Here is a 19,508-nt window from a genome sequence, read left to right as displayed (position 1 = left end):
CTACACACATGTCAACCGCCATGGGGTGTCACAGGGGAACGTGAACCACTCACCATATACACAGTGCACCAATAGGGGAAAGTGAACCACTCACCCTACGGTCACTCATAGCTCAATAAATACCCCAAGCCCCCTGGAGCTCCTAGAGGTCAATGTTCAGTCTTTAACCAAGGATCCCTTCATATAGGGAATAGTGCCAAGTTGCTTTCTGAAAGTCAGGACTAGATTAATGGGAGCCTCATAGCTCCATTTAGCGGCATATAGATGTATTTACAATAGAGATCTTGGCAACACTTAGCAACCCTTTGCTTCTTGCATATCTTGATGAAGAAAATATTTGACTGATCTTACTCCCTCTTACTCAGGGAGACCACAGCCTAAACTTATAGTGTCTGTCAGACAACCTGCTTATCAAGAGATTTGTCCACTTAAACATGCCATAAAACAAATATGTTATTTGATGTACCATATAAAGTGAAATACAGGATTCTCTAAATCCTATTCTGCAATATACAACAATAGTGATCATGTGTATAAATGGCTGCTGGAGAGTTTCCTTAAATGGCCATGCCTGCTGCCTTATACACTCTTCTTCAATAGATCTTCGAAGTAACAGATTTCAGTCTTCAAGAAATAACGGTGGACCTCAAGAGATGCAATACTTAAATGTGTTCTTACCTGTTGGCATTATGATGCATGTGTTGTACTTGATGGCAACCCTCTCATAGAAGATCATCTCACTTGTATACATTCAGAAGAATCTACAGAAGAAATATCAGATGTGACAGAGTGCATGGGATCACCAGACAAGCACAAAGGGACCAGATGACAGTTCACAAGTAAGCTTTGCCATCAAGTCCAAAGGGGGAGATTGTTGGCATTATGGCTAAAGTGTTGTCCTTGATGGCAACCCATTCAGGTGATAGATCACAGCAGCAGAGATTGATGATCAGCTATCAAATATTGAAGAAAATAAGGGGTACGCAGGTACACCTTACAGAAGGTGCGTACACGCAGGCCAATGTTACATAAAGTGCGTACATACCCGCAGTTATCCCGTTCAGGAGGTGCGTACCCCCAGTGCACACATTTCAAGGCAAAGAAATTCACACGTTTGGTATTTAGCCGACGGTATTTGTGTTATTATGGTGTCGGCCCGTGGTATTGATCCATGATTTGAGGAAGAGCTTTCCTATATAAAGCAAAGGAGATCATTTGGCTTGAGCATGTTTTGGGTTGAACATCTTATGAGAGCTAGATCTGAAATATTATGATCTCTTGGGAGTAATGTCTAGATCTAAATAAGGCGAATCTACTGATGGATTGAGATCTCTTCGGCGCATGATCAGATCTGTAGATCTGACTGTCTGGGTTATTCTTGAAGTCTTGAAATCATCTATGCCCGGAGGTACGCAGGTACAGTGAAAGAAAAGTGCGTATATACGCTGGCACGAAGCGTTTCAGGTGCGCCGGTACGCAGGCACAGAAGGGTTGCAGGTGCGGAGGTCCGCAGGCAGTTCAATGGACTCAGAGCGAGGTACGCAGGTGAGCAGTTGACTACAGTGCGTACGTAAGCAGGCGAGCAGTTGAGCAGGGTGCGTACGTAAGCAGGCGAGCAGTTGAGCAGGGTGCGTACGTAAGCAGGCGAGCAGTTGAGCAGGGTGCGTACTGTAAGCAGGCAGTACATGGGTGAAGCTGCTTACTTCTCTTAAAATCTCTGCTTATCATTCTTATGATCTGGGTTGTTGAAGTGATGTTTGGTTCTGATATTATGTTCAGATAACAGCAGTGATTGAGTGAATGATTATGATTAACTTCAGTTTTGTTGGATGAATGGATTGGTTTAAAATGACTTATCTTCATGTGATCTGATGTACTAGATCTGGTTGATAACTCTCATAATATCATTGTATATGTATGGATCTGATGATTGGGTGATTCAGAAGGTTGTTTGATTATGAGCTTCAAAGTTGTTGTTGGGTCCAGTATGAAAATTGGATGAAATGTGGCCTTTCAGATTATGTGTTGTGCTTCAGTGTATCCAGTCTGAAAATTGATGAAACGTGGTACCTGGAGGAGAGAAGATTGTAGGCCAGCGCCTACGTACTAGTATCTAAGCTAGTACAAAAGCTAAGGGAGATCTTTGGAGCATTGTAGCAGGTAGCAGCCTGCGTACTAGTAAATGGATCGGCTAGTACAAGAGCAAAGGGGGTTGTAGCTCCCGTACTGGTATAAGACTGCACCAGTACAAATATTGTAAAAGGATTTTCTTATTAAGAAGAAGATTGAGATGACTTGCAGCAGGTGGTTTTCTCCCGCATTGGGTTTCCACCTCATATCATGGTGTTCATGTGTGTGCCTTATGTGTGATGATCTATTCTATGTTACTGCATTTGTTAACTGATAATATGGTTGATAAAGTTCTAATGCACTCATTGAAGATTAATTAACTTAATCATAAGGAGTTGTGGAAGTAGCATATATGAATCTGATTATGGAAATGAAAAAGTTTTATTAATGTGATAATACTGATTCACCCCCCCCTCTCAGTATTATTTCCAACAATTGGTATCGGAGCAGGTCCTTTGATAGAAGCTTGATCGCTTGAAGGAGATCCGTGGAACAATGGGAAAGAAGCCTAAGAAGAAAGCATCTAAGAAAAAGAAGTCATCTCAGAAGAACTATGACAGTGGGAGAATCGATTGGGGATTAGGCATAAGAGGCTCTTCAGATTCAGAATCATTATCAGGTATGAATGTGTTATCCTCTGATGTTCCAGCTATATTTCCTTGTGAAAGAGATGAAAGTGATAGCGAAACTACTGAATTAGCTCTTATGGGTGAACAAGAAAGAAATGAGATAGAAGCAGAATTTATAAGACTAACAAGCAAAATTAGAACTCAAGAAGACCTTCTGAACATAAAGGATAGTACTGCTAAGGCTCAACGAGAATTATTCAAGGAGAAATATCAAAAGTTGCAGGATGAAGTAACATCACTAAGAAATGAAGTCATTGAAAAGAACACAACAATCAAGGAGCTCAGAGATCGATCCAGTTATTATGAAAGTCTTGAAGCCACAATCCTCTCACTAAAGGAAGAACTTGAAGAATCAAAGAAGCAGAATAAAGATCTACACTGAAAAACAAGACAACGAAGTCATCAGCTTAAAATCCCAGCTGGAATGTGCCTTCCGAGTTCGTCAAATGCAGCAGGATCTGAATGAAGAACAAGAAAAGGATATTCTCAAACTAAGGGAACAAATGGAAGAAGGAAGAAAAGCTGAAGAAGATTTGAGAAAGCAATCTCTTGAAAAGGAAGAACAGCTTCAGGTTGAGGTAAATATCTTGAAAGGTAAAATAGAAGAAAAGGATAAGCTTTTACGATTTCAAGATAGCTCTAAAGTCTTGGATGATATTCTTAGTAGTCAAAGGTCCCCCGCTATAAAGACTGGTCTTGGTTTCCATGAATCTGTTGAAACTTGAAGGTGAATCTAGTTCACAAGGTGAGGCAAGGAATTCTAAAGAGAAATCTAAAGTGATCAATGAAGAAATGAAAGATCAATCTCATCATCAACCAAGGAAAGAGATTCCTCAAAGAAAATCCTTTACTCCTCCTATGAATAATGTTGAATGTTATGTATGTCATAATCTTGGACATGTTGCAGCTAGATGTAGAAGAAGAAGAGTTCAAGACCATTATGCAGACAGGTCATCTCAATCAAGATACTTTTATGGATATTGCTTTGCTTGCAATATGTTTGGTCACAAAGCTGCTGATTGTTACAGAAGGAATATGAAACATGTAAGATGTTATGCATGTAACAAGCTTGGACATATAGCTAAGGAATGCAGGAACAAAGTGTGGGCACCATATCAAAAGGAGAAAATGTCATCATCACGCTTGAAGATATGGAGGAAAAAGGAAGTGCAGTCTGAAAAAGGTGGCACAGCACAATGTATAGACATATCAGAATCAGAGGGAGCTGAAAGTACAAAACTTCAGTGTCCTGAATCTCATATGCAAACTCCATAAAGGAAAGTCGCGTATATACACGAATTGGATACTGCACAATCGCGTATATGATTGTTTGAAGAAAGGCAGTAGGGAAAGTGAAGATGATCTTTGAAGAGTGATCTCTCGAGCGCATGATCAGATCTGGGCATCCGACTAACTGTAGCACTCTGGTGGACTGCCAATTCGGCCCTAATCAGAAGTACGCAGGTGTTTAACAGAAGAGTTGTGTGGGTACGCTGAGCAGAAACAGGAGATCTGCGAGGGTACGCAGAGCAGAAACAGGAGAGCTGCGTGGGTACGCAGAGCAAAAGAAGGAGAGTTGCGTAGGTACGCAGAGCGACAAAGGTTCAGGTGCGTACACACAGTAAAAGTACGTGGCGCGATAGTATCTCTTGGTGCGTACATGCAGTAACAGTACGCGGCGTGATAGTGTCTCTGGGTGCGTACCTGCACTAACAGTACGCAGCGCGGTTGAAGAAGCAGTGCGTGGGCACGCTGTGCAGCAGAAGGCCCTCTGCGTGTATACGCAAGGAAGCAGAAGGTGAATTGCGTAGCGACGCAGGGCAGATAAAGAAAAACTGCGTACCTGTCTTAAGACATTTATTGGCTGACTCTTCTTATTGATATGCATGATCAGATCTGACAGATGGCACCAGTTTAGGGGGAGCATATGTTCTTAATGCATTGTTGGCATTATGGTCTTTGGTGACAATGCTTATGATTCATTTTGCTATGGTTATGAGTTGTTCACATGGTTCTTGGATCAGATTTATGGTTGATTCTCTAATGGTGCTTGCATGGAGTCTTTATTGTTCTTGGCACATATATGGATGAGGATTGTTGGCTGGATGATTATTCAAAGTTGCATTGTTGGAGACATGATGATGATGAGATCTTACCTATATGATGATATGTTGATTGATGCAGATGCTTCCTTTTGATGGCTCTTGGTTCATGTAGATCAAGATGGTTATGAATGAGTTGATGCAGAAGTACCTTGCTGTTGACAAATACTATGAAGCAGATCATACAGTGTTGTTGCTGATGTTTATCTTGGGTGATTGGTCTTTACTCATGATGTAATAGTGGGTCTCTTTTGTAGTTATCTCTTCAGGTCATGTAACGGCCTTTGTTTCCCCACTATGCCTGGGATGAATGATATCATATGTAAACTTTTGATGTATCACCATTGTGATAAATGTATGTATTGAGTCTTTTGGTGATAGGAAGGTCATTTATGATATATAGAGTCATGTTCTTCTTGTAGAACATCTTTTTGCAGTCAGGGGGAGCTTGAGCATGGATAGCACTATATAGCAGAGCAGACATCTCAGCTTGTTCTCAGAAAGAGCATTATCAGATTGGAGCACCATGGCATATACAAAGGGGGAGTTCATTCAGAGACTTCAGCAGATCTGGTTTATAGAGCATGTTCTTAGGGGGAGCATAACCCTTTGCCCTTGATGTCAAAGGGGGAGAGTGATTTGGTGTTGTTGCCATCAAGTCCAAAGGGGGAGATTGTTGGCATTATGATGCATGTGTTGTACTTGATGGCAACCCTCTCATAGAAGATCATCTCACTTGTATACATTCAGATGAATCTACAGAAGAAATATCAGATGTGACAGAGTGCATGGGATCACCAGACAAGCACAAAGGGACCAGATGACAGTTCACAAGTAAGCTTTGCCATCAAGTCCAAAGGGGGAGATTGTTGGCATTATGGCTAAAGTGTTGTCCTTGATGGCAACCCATTCAGGTGATAGATCACAGCAGCAGAGATTGATGATCAGCTATCAAATATTGAAGAAAATAAGGGGTACACAGGTACACCTTACAGAAGGTGCGTACACGCAGGCCAATGTTACATAAAGTGCGTACATACCCGCAATTATCCCGTTCAGGAGGTGCGTACCCCCAGTGCACACATTTCAAGGCAAAGAAATTCACACGTTTGGTATTTAGCCGACGGTATTTGTGTTATTATGGTGTCGGCCCGTGGTATTGATCCATGATTTGAGGAAGAGCTTTCCTATATAAAGCAAAGGAGATCATTTGGCTTGAGCATGTTTTGGGTTGAACATCTTATGAGAGCTAGATCTGAAATATTATGATCTCTTGGGAGTAATGTCTAGATCTAATTAAGGCGAATCTACTAATGGATTGAGATCTCTTCGGCGCATGATCAGATCTGTAGATCTGACTGTCTGGGTTATTCTTGAAGTCTTGAAATCATCTATGCCCGGAGGTACGCAGGTACAGTGAAAGAAAAGTGCGTATATACGCTGGCACGAAGCGTTTCAGGTGCGCCGGTACGCAGGCACAGAAGGGTTGCAGGTGCGGAGGTCCGCAGGCAGTTCAACGGACTCAGAGCGAGGTACGCAGGTGAGCAGTTGACTACAGTGCGTACGTAAGCAGGCGAGCAGTTGAGCAGGGTGCGTACGTAAGCAGGCGAGCAGTTGAGCAGGGTGCGTACTGTAAGCAGGCAGTACATGGGTGAAGCTGCTTACTTCTCTTAAAATCTCTGCTTATCATTCTTATGATCTGGGTTGTTGAAGTGATGTTTTGTTCTGATATTATGTTCAGATAACAGCAGTGATTGAGTGAATGATTATGATTAACTTCAGTTTTGTTGGATGAGTGGATCGGTTTAAAATGACTTATCTTCATGTGATCTGATGTACTAGATCTGGTTGATAACTCTCATAATATCATTGTATATGTATGGATCTGATGATTGGGTGATTCAGAAGGTTGTTTGATTATGAGCTTCAAAGTTGTTGTTGGGTCCAGTATGAAAATTGGATGAAATGTGGCCTTTCAGATTATGTGTTGTGCTTCAGTGTATCCAGTCTGAAAATTGATGAAACGTGGTACCTGGAGGAGAGAAGATTGTAGGCCAGCGCCTACGTACTAGTATCTAAGCTAGTACAAAAGCTAAGGGAGATCTTTGGAGCATTGTAGCAGGTAGCAGCCTGCGTACTAGTAAATGGATCGGCTAGTACAAGAGCAAAGGGGGTTGTAGCTCCCGTACTGGTATAAGACTGCACCAGTACAAATATTGTAAAAGGATTTTCTTATTAAGAAGAAGATTGAGATGACTTGCAGCAAGTGGTTTTCTCCCGCATTGGGTTTCCACCTTATATCATGGTGTTCATGTATGTGCCTTATGTGTGATGATCTATTCTATGTTACTGCATTTGTTAACTGATAATATGGTTGATAAAGTTCTAATGCACTCATTGAAGATTAATTAACTTAATCATAAGGAGTTGTGGAAGTAGCATATATGAATCTGATTATGGAAATGAAAAAGTTTTATTAATGTGATAATACTGATTCACCCCCCCCTCTCAGTATTATTTCCAACATTACCATCTACCATACTGTCGATCTAGTCACTCCCGCAATGTACTTCAGATCATACTATCTTAATGAGCAGTTATCCATCTTTGTATCAAGGCAAACAATTGATAAAGGAGAGGATGATTATCAACATCAATAGTTGAATCCAAACATCATGGCTCCCCCTGAATATCGAGAAGGTAACATCTGCTATTAATCCTGGGATTTTATAGCTCCCTCTGAAGCTTTGATTTGGGTGATCATCTAGCCTTTAATCATGTGCTATCATACGAGAGATGAGACTTCCATGAGGCAACTGATCCATGATGGGGAAGGTTCCTTTGCATTCATGTGACTATATCTATAGGACTATTCCTTATAAGATCCTGGCTTAAATCAGGATCTTTTGCTTATCGTGCTCGACAAGACATAGAATCTGTCATGTACCTTCTTCAGGACACCTTTGATTTCGTGTTGATGAGTGTTTCCCCAAAAGAGACTGTCCCATAGTCCACTTGATCTTAAATAAAAACTCCAAGTGTGTTGCATTCTTTATCAAGGGTTCAAAAGATGAACTATCCGACTGTCTGGTTCACAATTTTGATTGTGAACAAGACTATAACACAGTCGACAATTTACAGGAGCTTCAACATATCATCATGGCTTATGGACTGAAACAATAATGCTGTAAATGATGCTGAGTTGGATATGTCATATATATAGAAGAGAGGATATAGGGCAAGAGCATATGCTAATACAAACTACCAGAGATATGATGTCATTACCATTACATTGATTGTCATGGCATTAGAAAGAGTAGACCTGAACATGAGAGAGACCTATAGCCACAGATGAGGTAGAGTGCAAAAGAATGAGCTATTTAGTGGAATTATGTGATGACCGTTACAGAAATGTCATTTCATAATGCGATCTTTTTGCGTACTGTTGTGATGCTACTTCAAATAGAGGTTGGAAATTGAACTAAGTAGCAATGCCAAATGCGTTGCTCTAGAAATTATGCCAAATATAATGACATAGATATTAAGTCAGATCCGAAGCTCCAGAGATTGACAGAGAACCAAACTACTAGAAATCTGTTACAGGTTTCCTGAAAGCAGGAGCCCATTTCTGAGATTGATTTAGGTCACAGACAGTTTGTTGTGCAAGGTAATCTTTAGGACAGATTGATACCTCAACAGCTTTGATTTCCACAGAAATATGTTTGTATAGAGCCAATGTTGCTTACAGCTTGAAGATATTCGATCAGACTTTAAAAAATGCTTGGAAAACCTTAGATCAAATTTTCACATGAAGATAATGTGGAGTGAAATCATCATTAAGACGATCATGTATTTCCAATTGTTCCACCGGTGCATATGAGGATAGCTTTGGATAAGGTTGCCAAACATGTATTGATCTCAAGCCTTATTGTTGATAATAGATTTTTCAAAATAGACTTTGGGGTCTCAGAAGAGGGACCAAAACCCTTCTGCTCAGTCTTGATGCCCTTAGACAGAGGTTCAAGTGCGACATCAAACAAGCCCTCCTTCAGTAACAACTTATAAATTAAATGGCCTTATAACATGCTTTGTTAAGAAACCTTTTACAGACAACAGATAGGATACTTGTCTTCTTATATGTTGGATGCATCAACATAGGTTCTAAATTTTGGCTTCAATAGAGATATTGACCAAGTATAATTGTGAGGTTGTGAACTAATCAGAACTACTCACATATGTGAATATTGCACTGCAATGTGTATCACGATGCTCAGAATTCCCACGTTACTGTGAACTGGATTGTAAGATGTTGCTTCGTTGATTGTTGCTCATACCACAGAGCGTGATCATAAATTTATTCACTGCTACTGGAGAAGATAAGGAGCTTGACTTTATCAAAATTGTGCCAACAAATCCTGTTGTTGTGGCAACCGAGTCTGCAACAACCTCTTTAGAGTGGAAGCCCCTTTAAACTCAGTATTATACAATGGACAGACTTCGGCTTCTCAAACAGAGTAACAGACTCACCCATTGTTATTCTAAGTAATGGTGCTAAAATTTAAGCAAAGCAGAAATGAGACGAAGGTATTCTTCAAACTTGATCCAATCTCAGAGAAGGATCATCGAAACTATTAGTAGGACTTTAGGTACCCTTCTTTAATGATGATCTAGGAGAAATAACCGTCACTGTTTATCATATCAGGAAGACTTATCACAAATAAGGGAACTATTTTTCTTCAGAATTTTCTATAGCTCCACACATCCGATTAGGCAATAGAATGCTCAGAGTTTTGTTCGAATGACTGTTGTAGGACTACGGCCAGGATTAGCAATTCATTCTTACAGTGATACTACAACAATTCACTATCTTTCAGAGTATAGGAATCAGGACAGTACTAGGCCTCTTGATTGATTAGGCCAGTCTTCCACAGCACTGATGAACTCATATCATAATAAATTCGGAGTTGCCTTAACTCCACCAGGCCAAAGGATTTGGAGTTCTTATTCTGACATATAAAACATTTTATGTCACTATGACACCTCTAGGGTTGCTGAAGGATTCCAGAGTCGAGGCAAGAATCTTAAAGGGGAACATCTCCTTCTATATGCTTATGGTACCGTCTGAAAATAATCCTCTGAAAATATCTTGAAATTACTCAAAACAAACCTTATGAATACTGAAACATACCTTGATGACTTCCAACCTTTGCTCGTAATGATTGAGTTGCTCTTGGATTGGTACCCATGTTCACTGATTAGGGCTTGTAGAAGGCCTTAAGACAATATCACAGATTTCAACTCGGACTTGTCCTACCACAGAGGGCTGAAGGTTACTTCTCACTGAAATTCCTCAGATGCTTCTTGGTGATTGCAATCTCTTAAGCTTGGGCTTGTCCTCACCTGAGCTCTGATACCATGTTAATTTTTAGTTAACATGTTCTTTGCTCCTAGTCGACCTATATACTCCTCTGCCTACTCCTACTCGACCTTGGGAATCCATCTCCAAGGATTACATGTCGGGCCTCCCTTCTACTAAAGCATGGCAGCGATTGTGTTTTCGTGGTCATCAACAGATTCTCTAAGATGGCCATTCTGGCAGCCTGCAAGAAGAGTATCACAATAGAAGCCACTGCTAAGTTCTTCTTTGAACGAGTGTGGATACACTTTGGGATCCCACAATCTATTATCTCATATCGAGACAGCAGGTTCCTAAGTACATTTTGGTCAAGTCTCTAGTCGATGTTGGATACCAAGCTCACTAATTCCACAGCTTTCCACCCCCAAACTGATGGCCAAACAAAGGTCGTCAATAGGATGATTGTACACATTCTGCGCATGTACAACTCAAAGCATCCATGCACATGGGATGAAAGCCTCCCCTATGTCCAGCACAGCTACAACATAGCTCTCCACAGCCACTATGTCCCATTGATGTGGCCATACCATTTGCAGCTACTCAGGCAGATTCGACTCATGTCCAGTCTGAAGCTGACAAGGCTAACAGCTTCATTGAGCGCATTCAGCACATCCACCAGCAGGTCCATGACATATTAGACAGCCAATGCTAAGTACAAGCAGTGACATGATCAGCATCGGGTGCCACACAAGTTCCAGGTGGGCGACAAAGTTTGGTTACATTTGCAGAAGGAGTGCCTCGCTGGGCCCCACTGCAAGCTTTGTCCGCTCCAATATGGGCCTTACACCATCACTAAGGCTGTAAGTGACAATGCTTTCGAGCTCAACATTCCACCATTCCTTGGTATGGACTCAGTGTTAAATATGGACCGCCTTCGACCATACTTTCCACCATTACTGGACACATCAGACATTGTAGAACAACTCACACCAACAGAGCTAAACCCAGACTGCATAGCACAGACCACAACTGATCGAATCATGGACACGCAGATCAAGAACACTCGCCAGCAGAAGATCCAATCGTATCGGGTTGTCAAAACTAGCCAACTATTGCACCAAGGCAAGTGACTCACCAAGCACCAAGTTCAGCAGAAGTTTCTTGATCTCATGGAAGCACTCAACGCAATGGGGACCATTGCTTCCAAAGGGGGAGGACTAATCCAGGTGGATATTGGTGGCCACCCACCTATTACACTAGGACCCCCACCATTGTTTCTTTCAGTTTCCTTAGTTGTAGCACAGTTTACTATTTTTGGCAGTTTTCTGGGTCTTGAACTTTCGGAGTCATTTTGAGGCCCTAAACGGCGTTTTTTTGGAAAACATGAAAATAGAAAGTTGTAGTCCTCGGATAGATCTTTCTAACGAGATATCGTGCGCGTCAAATAGAGATCATATGCCAAAGTTACAACCTTGGGAATTTGATGTACCAATTTACCCCAACGGGGCCCACAGTTTTGGCGATTCATCTCCTAAGATTAGCTTTTTGGATGTTTAGGGTTTTCCATTGTTTCTCAATAATAAATAGGCCTTGGAGCCTCATTGTAACACAATTCAGAGGCATGTAGGCGCCACATCTCTTCTCAGAGATAAGCTATCATCGCCCGAGCTAGTTTATTTCCATTTTGTTTGTAACATATTTCAGTTCTTCGATATTAATGAAATGAAGTGTTATTTTTGTTGCATTTTGGTATTTGAGGTTATATATGTATTTTGTTGCGTTCCTGTTTAAGTTCGGATCAATTTGCCTATTAATCCATTAGCAATCACATTAATCATTATATGACAGTAACTACTGAAAGAATATAATTGATAAAAGTTGAAAACAAGACAAGACAGAAGAACACAAGAATATGGCTCAAACCAGGGAAAAACCCCAAGATGGGGAAAACCCTTAATCAAATCTTCTTTGAGAGAGAGAGAGTATAATAAGGAGTCTAGATCGACTTGCCAATACTATACGAAGGAGATAGCGCAGTCAAGTCTGCACTTTAGACTTTTGTCCTAACCAGAAAGCAGACTTCTTTTGCTTCTCTTGTTCTCGGTCATGTGCAAACTTCTGAATTTATTAGCCCCTTTGATTAGGGCTTCTTACACCCATCTCAATCCTCAATCTATGCCTCAAAACTCTTCAACTTATGCGTTAATCCTCCTCTTTTAGGCCTTGAATACTACGTTGTTTAGTAAGGGTCTTCGTCCTTATCTTTAGCTCTACCCCAACACACAAATGTTGGAATTTCTAAGTTTAACCCATTAGAAATTCTTCCTGTACTATCTAATTTATTTCTTCCTACTTGTTCAATTACTTAACAAGTTATTTACCATGTAAATACTGAGAATAAATTCAAGTACAGTATCAACACATACAGATCATCAACTGAAAGTAAACAAGCACACAAGTGACACCGATGTTTTTGGACTAATGTCCTCGAAAAAACCCAATGCATGAAACCAGTGCACCTATTCAGAGGGTTTTATTATTACGCAGTTTCAGAACACAACCTAGGTGCCAGAAATGGCTCACGCAACAGAGAATGCCCTCGGTAGTAGTACCTCTCAGTCAGAGACAGATATTCCAGCTAAATCACCGGATGAACGATCCCACAGCAACAATGCAGCTTTTGCTGCTCTGCGTCACTCTGACAGGGACTGCGTCACCCTATCCAGCTCTCCAGCTCCAGCTCCAGCTCTAGTCTGTCCCATGAAAAATCTCCCAGCGCTGCCTCTAGGCCCTGCGTCAAGCTCTTTGGCCCAGCGTTAGTCTCTCTGGCCCAGCGTCAACCTCTCTAGGCCCTTTGTCAGCCTCTGGAGCCTCTACATCTCACACGTTGGCCCTCTCTGGCTCTGTGTGGCCTCTGGCTGCCTCTATGTGGCCTCTAGCTGGCTCTCCGTCAACCTCTCCCGCTTCTGTGTTGATCCTCCCGGTACTAACTCTGCCTCTCTGCTATGTATTCACTGCCCCTCAGCTGCAACTCTGATCACTCGCTCAATTTCCTCAACAAACCCTGCCCCAGAAAATCGAGTTCTTGATCTCTCTTGGTGTGTTTTCCAACTGACCCTCAAGCCTCCTCTTATACTTTTCCCGTTGGTCCATCAACAGCCAAGATTAAATCTCTAATCAACGGCTAAGATTAAATTTGGCTTGATCCATGACTTTTGGACCCTTCTAACCCAGTTTTATATTAATACCCATTAATATTTTATTTTTCCTAAGTTTAGACTTAGGAACTCCATTAAAAATATTAATTATTTTAATATCTCCCAAACCAGTTAGATTCTGCCCAAACCATTTATGGGTCTTATAGATCTCATGTGCTTTAACCTCTCCACCAATTTTCGTGGCTAGAGCACATACGATGCTACCCCAAATCAACACTCCCTCTTAGCGAGGATTGTGCTCTAGTAATACTCCTCACTGAGTATCATCCTAATCATCCAGCATCAATCCCTGTGTTGATGCTAAGCCTCCCCGCCCAACATCCTTTGTACTGTGCATCATGTACTGCTGCCCATGACCCTGCGACTGTCATTGTTGCATTTGTATGACAGCTCCCTTTGCCTCTGTGTTGCTGCCCATGGCCCTGCCACTGCCACTGCTGCATCTGCACTGCATCCCCCTCTCCTCACACTGCATCATATTACCCATAGCACTGCCACTGCTAACTGTTGCACTGCAACCCAATTACTGAGAAGGAAGTAACTGATCCACCCAACTCTGACATCCCTGTCAGGCTAGAGACTCTCCCGATGCTGAAGCTCTCTCTACTGACCTTTGCGTTGCTGCAACAACTCCATGCATCTCACACTGTTGCCTCACGTTGTCCCGAGACTCCCGCACTGTAGCACCCTCTGTCACTCCATCTGCATCCGTCTCTACCGACATCCACCAATCCTGCTAATTCTCTTCAGGGCTCCCGTAGCAAGGTATAATCCAAGAGGTTAGCTACCTCAAGGATCCTGCCCTTCATCATCTGTAGTTTGTCTGACTCAGCTCGATGTCTCCCCACTTCCTCTCAAGTGGCACATGGCCACTCATGGCACAGTCGTCATCTGTCTCCACTTTTTTTTCCGCCCTTGTTGGCGCTGCCTTGGTCTCAGAAGCCTCTCCCTTGATTTTCTTCCTAGGGCACTGGTTCGCATAGTGACCCAGTTCCCTACAATGGAAGCATTTGACCTTGGAGAGGTCCTTCTTTCTCCTCTCCTGCTTTCCCACAGATGCGAGAGCCGCATCTTCTTCTTCCTCCTTGATTCTGACCCCTTTTCCACTACTCCCTGCCTTGGTCACCCTTCTGATCTCTTCTTGACGAAGAGTCGCCCACAGTTCCTCCCAATCTAGAAGGCTCGTCCTGCCCAGTATGCTCTGGACAAATACCTCCCAATCCTCTGAGACTGCGTTCAATGCGGTCCTCACCATCAGTTCCTGATCCGACGTGGCCCCTATGGAAGTTAGCTGATCACGGATCTCCTTCAATCCACCGAGGAAGACATCTATCTGCTCTCCCTTCTGCATCTGGTATGACCGCAACTGATTTTCAAGTAACATCTTCCTCTGCACGGAAGTATGTTGATACAATTTCTTCAAGGCCTCCCACATCTCATTTGTCATCTCCTTCTCGGCAATATGTGGCACCACATGATCCTTGACCCCATCAAGGATGATGCACTTTGCCCTGGCCATTGCCTCCTCGTACTTCTCATTTTCAGCTGGGTCAACTGGGATCGCTATCGTTTTCAAGGCGAAGTGCTTGATGCGATACCTATCTAGAATGGACAAGATCCTGGCCTTCCAGACTACGAAGTTGGAAGCTCTGTCTAGTCTATCCTGATCTCTTAGCCCATTCACTGCCATCTTGCTGCTCTTCTTCCAACTCCTCTGAGTCTCTTTACTTCCCTCCTCGAAGTCCTCGGTTCGACTCTCTCTGAGTCTCGATTTCCTTTCTGGAAATCCCTCCTCCTTTCCTTTCTGGAAATCCCTCCTCCTTGGTCTTGCCCTGTTAGGTATTGTTCTGACCAAAGTAACCCACGAGCTTCGCTCCGCAAATTATCTGCAACCTCCTATACCTTAGCAACTCGAAGAACTGAGCCTCTAGGCTCTACGCAATCCCGTCACCAACAAACTCTGCACCTCCTGGCCACAGCGTCAATCCTTCCTGGCTAAGAAAGATGACCAAGCACTGCGTAGGTCAAGTCTGCTCCTCTCTGCCACTGCGTTGATCCTCCTCCTAGCTCGAACTGATGACGCAAGCACTCTGCGTCCCCCCTTCCTTGGTGCTTTCTACTAGGAACATTTTCTATCACTTGGGACAACTGTTTTTTGCTGCTATTGTTCTGCTCTACTGATGCCTTCTGTTATTGTGTGATCTGCAACCACGCTCTGATACCATGTTGGAATTTCTAAGTTTAATCGTTAGAAATTCTACCTGTACTATCTGATTTATTTCTTCCCACTTGTTCAATTACTTAACAAGTTATTTACCATGTAAATACTGAGAATAAATTCAAGTACAGTATCAACACATACAGATCATCAACTGAAAGTAAACAAACACACAAATGACACTGTTGTTTTTGGACTAATGTCCCCGAAAAAACCCAATGAAGGAAAACCTGTGCAACTATTCAGAGGGTTTCATTATTATGTAGTTTCAGAACACAACCTGGGTGCCAAAAATGGCTCACCCAACAGAGAATGCCCTTGGCAGTAGTACCTCTTAGTCGGAGACCGATATTCCGGCTAAATCACCGGATGAACGATCCCACGGCAACAATGCAGCTTTTGTTGCTCTGCGTCACTTTGATAGGGACTGCATCACCCTATCCAGCTCTACAGCTACAGTCTGTCCCACGAAAAATCTCCCAACGAAGCCTCTAGGCCCTACATCAGCCTCTCTGGCCCAGCATCAACCTCTCTGGGCTTTACACCAGCCTCTGGAGCCTCTACGTCTCACACGTTGGCCCTCTCTGGCTCTATGCAGCTCTTGGTTGCCTCTGCGTGGCCTCTGGCTGCCTTTGTGTGGCCTCTAGCTAGCTCTGCGTAAACCTCTCTCGACTTTTGCGCTGATCCTCTTGGTACTAACTCTGCCTCTCTACTATGTATTCACTGCCCCTTAGCTGCAACTCTGATCACTCACTCAATTTCTTCAGCAAACCCTGCTCCAAAAAATCGAGTTCTTGATCTCTCTTGGTGTGTTCTCCAATTGACCATCAAGCCTCCTCTTATACTTTTCTCGTTGGTCCATCAACAGTCGAGATTAAATCTCTAATCAATAGCTAAGATTAGATTTAGCTTGATCCATGACTTTTGGACCCTTCTAACCCAGTTTTGTATTAATACCCATTAATATTTTGTTTTTCGTAAGTTTAGACTTAAGAACTCCATTAAAAATATTAATTATTTTAATATCTCCCAAACCGGTTAGATTCTACCCAAACCATTTCTAGGTCTTGGAGATCTAATGTGCTTTAGCCTCTCCACCAATTTTCGTGGCTAGAGCACATCTGATGCTACCCCAAATCAACAACAAACCATGCGCAGATTTGTACCTAGTAGGGCTCAACCCTTCATGTACCAAACCAGAACTATTATGGCCCCTGTCACAGAGAATAAGCCCATAGAACTCACAGGAAAATCTGCTTATATTGCTTCTCCTAAATGTTGTCTGGACCTCCCAAACTCGGCCTACATATAGCACTTGATCTAGGCCCGCAGCTGCCCTAAATCACAGTGACTCTCTTCTGTTCCTATTCGGCCTCCAACAGACTTCAACGATGCCCAGAATTTCCCTAAGAGTTGTGGTTGTCTCTCATAAGACTCACAGCCCTATGACAAAAGAGAACCCAAACAATCCTTCGACCTCCTTCAAGATTTCGGCTGCCTTAGACTCATTCGAGCAAGTTGATGTGTGTGAAATGAGGGAGAAAGCACTTCTCTATATACCATTCGATGGGGGTCAAGAGACGTGACTATTGGACTAGGTGAGCTGACATATAGGAGAGGCCGACCTTGATAATTTACATGTGAGAAAACATAAATTCAAAAACCCACTTTTCCTTATCCAAATATGACGATCTTTAGGTCAATTTTGGTCCTCTCGAAAAGAGGAATTCAATGCCATAATTATCTTCCCCAAAGGAGCTGTCCAAAGTGGAATTTGGCCCTAGTTGCCAATTTTAACAGCACTACTTAAAGTGATTTCAGGAACAGTTTATGCTTGGAAAAGTGCACCCTAAGAGCTGAAACTTGTTGGCATATGTTTGGTATCTTTTCTCCTGGGCTGCCTAGTGTGTTGGGTGGAAGTGAGTTGCAATATTGTCCTCTTTTTTGCTGCTGTAAATTAATATTTCAGATCGGCACTGAGGCTGCAGTTCACAAGAACTAGATCTGGGAAACCTCCTGTGAAGTGAAATTTCTGTTTTGCATTAGAAGTCAAAGAACAGAGAAATTTCTACATAAACTTGATCACCGTGTACTTAAGTTATTCAAATTTAAATGAACTTATCTTAACAATATTTGCTTAGCAGAATCCTATAGAAAAAGACTCGTTCCTCGAATAAATCTTAACTTAATTTAACAAGTACCGGGAAACAGGCCTAAAATTCAACAATCAAGACCTCCATAAATCTATGTCTTATGGTACAATCTTTTAAGCAATTGTGTTAAAAATAAAGTTGACCAAAAATGGTACTCCATTTTGCCCGATTGTACAAATACTTGCAAGCTAATTCAAACCAGTATGTATTTTAGTCTATGTTAAGAGAGATATCGATGCTGAGTAACTAACGAAGTTTTCTTCCATTTTCTGATTTTGAACTGGCAAAGCTCCAGGCCCTAAAGTAACTCCATGTTTATGAGGCCCCTTTTTTCTACCCATAAATCCCCTGAGCCCCATACAAGGGTTCCTATATCTAATCACGACCCGTATAATCAATAAATAAAAAGTGTCAGAAAGCCACACCTGGTGAGCATGTTCTCCCACCCAATCAATATCAATTATCACTGAAGATGAATCTGTCATTGGTTTTCCTTTAGAAGCTTTTCTTTTGTCCGCTCTCGCAGACTTGGTCTCCAAATTTTCAGAAGTTAAAGAAGCGGGATCCACTCCATCATTTTTGGGGGTCGGAATCAAAGCAAAGACTGAGTCACGGTTGGATCTAGGACCGCCCAGCTTACCGATGGCAAGACCCACCTTCACAATTCAGCGCACAGAAACACAAAGCTCGACACATCAACAATCTTAAAATATTATATAATATATCATCTACCCAATTCAGGCTCAAAATGATCTTGAAAACTATCCGCAAAAGAGATTATACTATTCGGAGAAACATCCATTCTGAGCTCTAGCGCTTCGTTGTAATCCAGATGAAATATACAGAACATAGAATCACAATGAGAAGAATAAGCAACAAGAGGAAATAAGAACTTGTTACTTGAACAGGGATGCCAGAGTCGGAGAGTTGTGTCTCCATGGAATTTAACTGGGTCTCGTCTCCTACTACTGTTCGCACCATGATCGCTTGATAGCTTGAACCACCAACGTCTCGCAGGACTTCTTTTGCTGTACCTAGTTTATGAGACCACGAGAAATATCTGAGTTTAAAAATATTCCCTCCCGAGGGATGTTTGGGTTTATAAGAGTTTATAACTGGAGCACTTAAACCTTTGTATCATATGCATCTATGTCTGAGCGCAATCTTGAGAACTTGAAAGGACCATAAACTAGTGCAGCTATCCAAGTACATTAGGGCGGTTAATATATGCTTATTTTATATCAATTTTTTCATTTTATTTGTTATTTGATCATTTGTATAGTAATTTTATAAATGTGTGAGGTAAAGTGAAAATGTAAATATGGATTTAGAGATACAAGTTAATTCATATTTGAAATTTTATTAGTTGATGTAGAAAAGGACAAGAATATGTTATTATTTTTCATTTATGACTATAAAATAGAGATTTAGATTAAAAGAAAGATTAATTTGTCAATGTTTAATAAGGATTATGTCTATCGGTGTAATTAGCACAACTATATTATTAATAATAATATAATTTAAGGTCATTACCGAGCTAAACACCAAATTAATGTATAAGATCCCCTTGTTCATGAGACAAGGGATTGTTGAAATCTATGGAGATGTAGTCCTATGTTGGTAGCTTGAGTGTTGCATGATTTGTTCTCCCATCCACTCAAGTTCAATTTCAATGGACATGTTTAACCTATTGTTAAAAGGC

The 19,508-nt window shown here is 41.8% G+C and overlaps 1 protein-coding gene across 3 annotated transcripts in view; it reads right to left on the bottom strand.

The window, feature by feature from the left end:
- Positions 1–18,952, bottom strand: part of LOC149260428 (oxidoreductase, zinc-binding dehydrogenase family protein) — a 305,468-nt gene extending 286,516 nt beyond the window's left edge. The window contains exons 1-2 of one of the 3 annotated variants that reach the window (XM_089420726.1): positions 18,707–18,952; positions 18,232–18,462 (exon numbers count right to left, since the gene is read on the bottom strand). In XM_089420726.1, coding sequence (XP_089276852.1) covers positions 18,232–18,462; positions 18,707–18,787 — 312 coding nt within the window. In that variant the 5' untranslated portion in view covers positions 18,788–18,952. The other 2 variants (XM_089420724.1, XM_089420728.1) reach the window with 2 other exon arrangements.
- Positions 18,953–19,508: the final 556 nt, after the last annotated feature.

The sequence above is a fragment of the Pinus tabuliformis genome, chromosome 6 (genome assembly GCF_031772625.1).
Source record: "Pinus tabuliformis cultivar Carrire ecotype Pingquan chromosome 6, CPIR1, whole genome shotgun sequence".
In the NCBI taxonomy this organism is placed as follows: Eukaryota; Viridiplantae; Streptophyta; class Pinopsida; order Pinales; family Pinaceae; genus Pinus; species Pinus tabuliformis.
The sequence above is the reverse complement of the archived record's forward strand: the minus strand, read 5'-3'. Positions and strand labels throughout refer to the sequence as shown.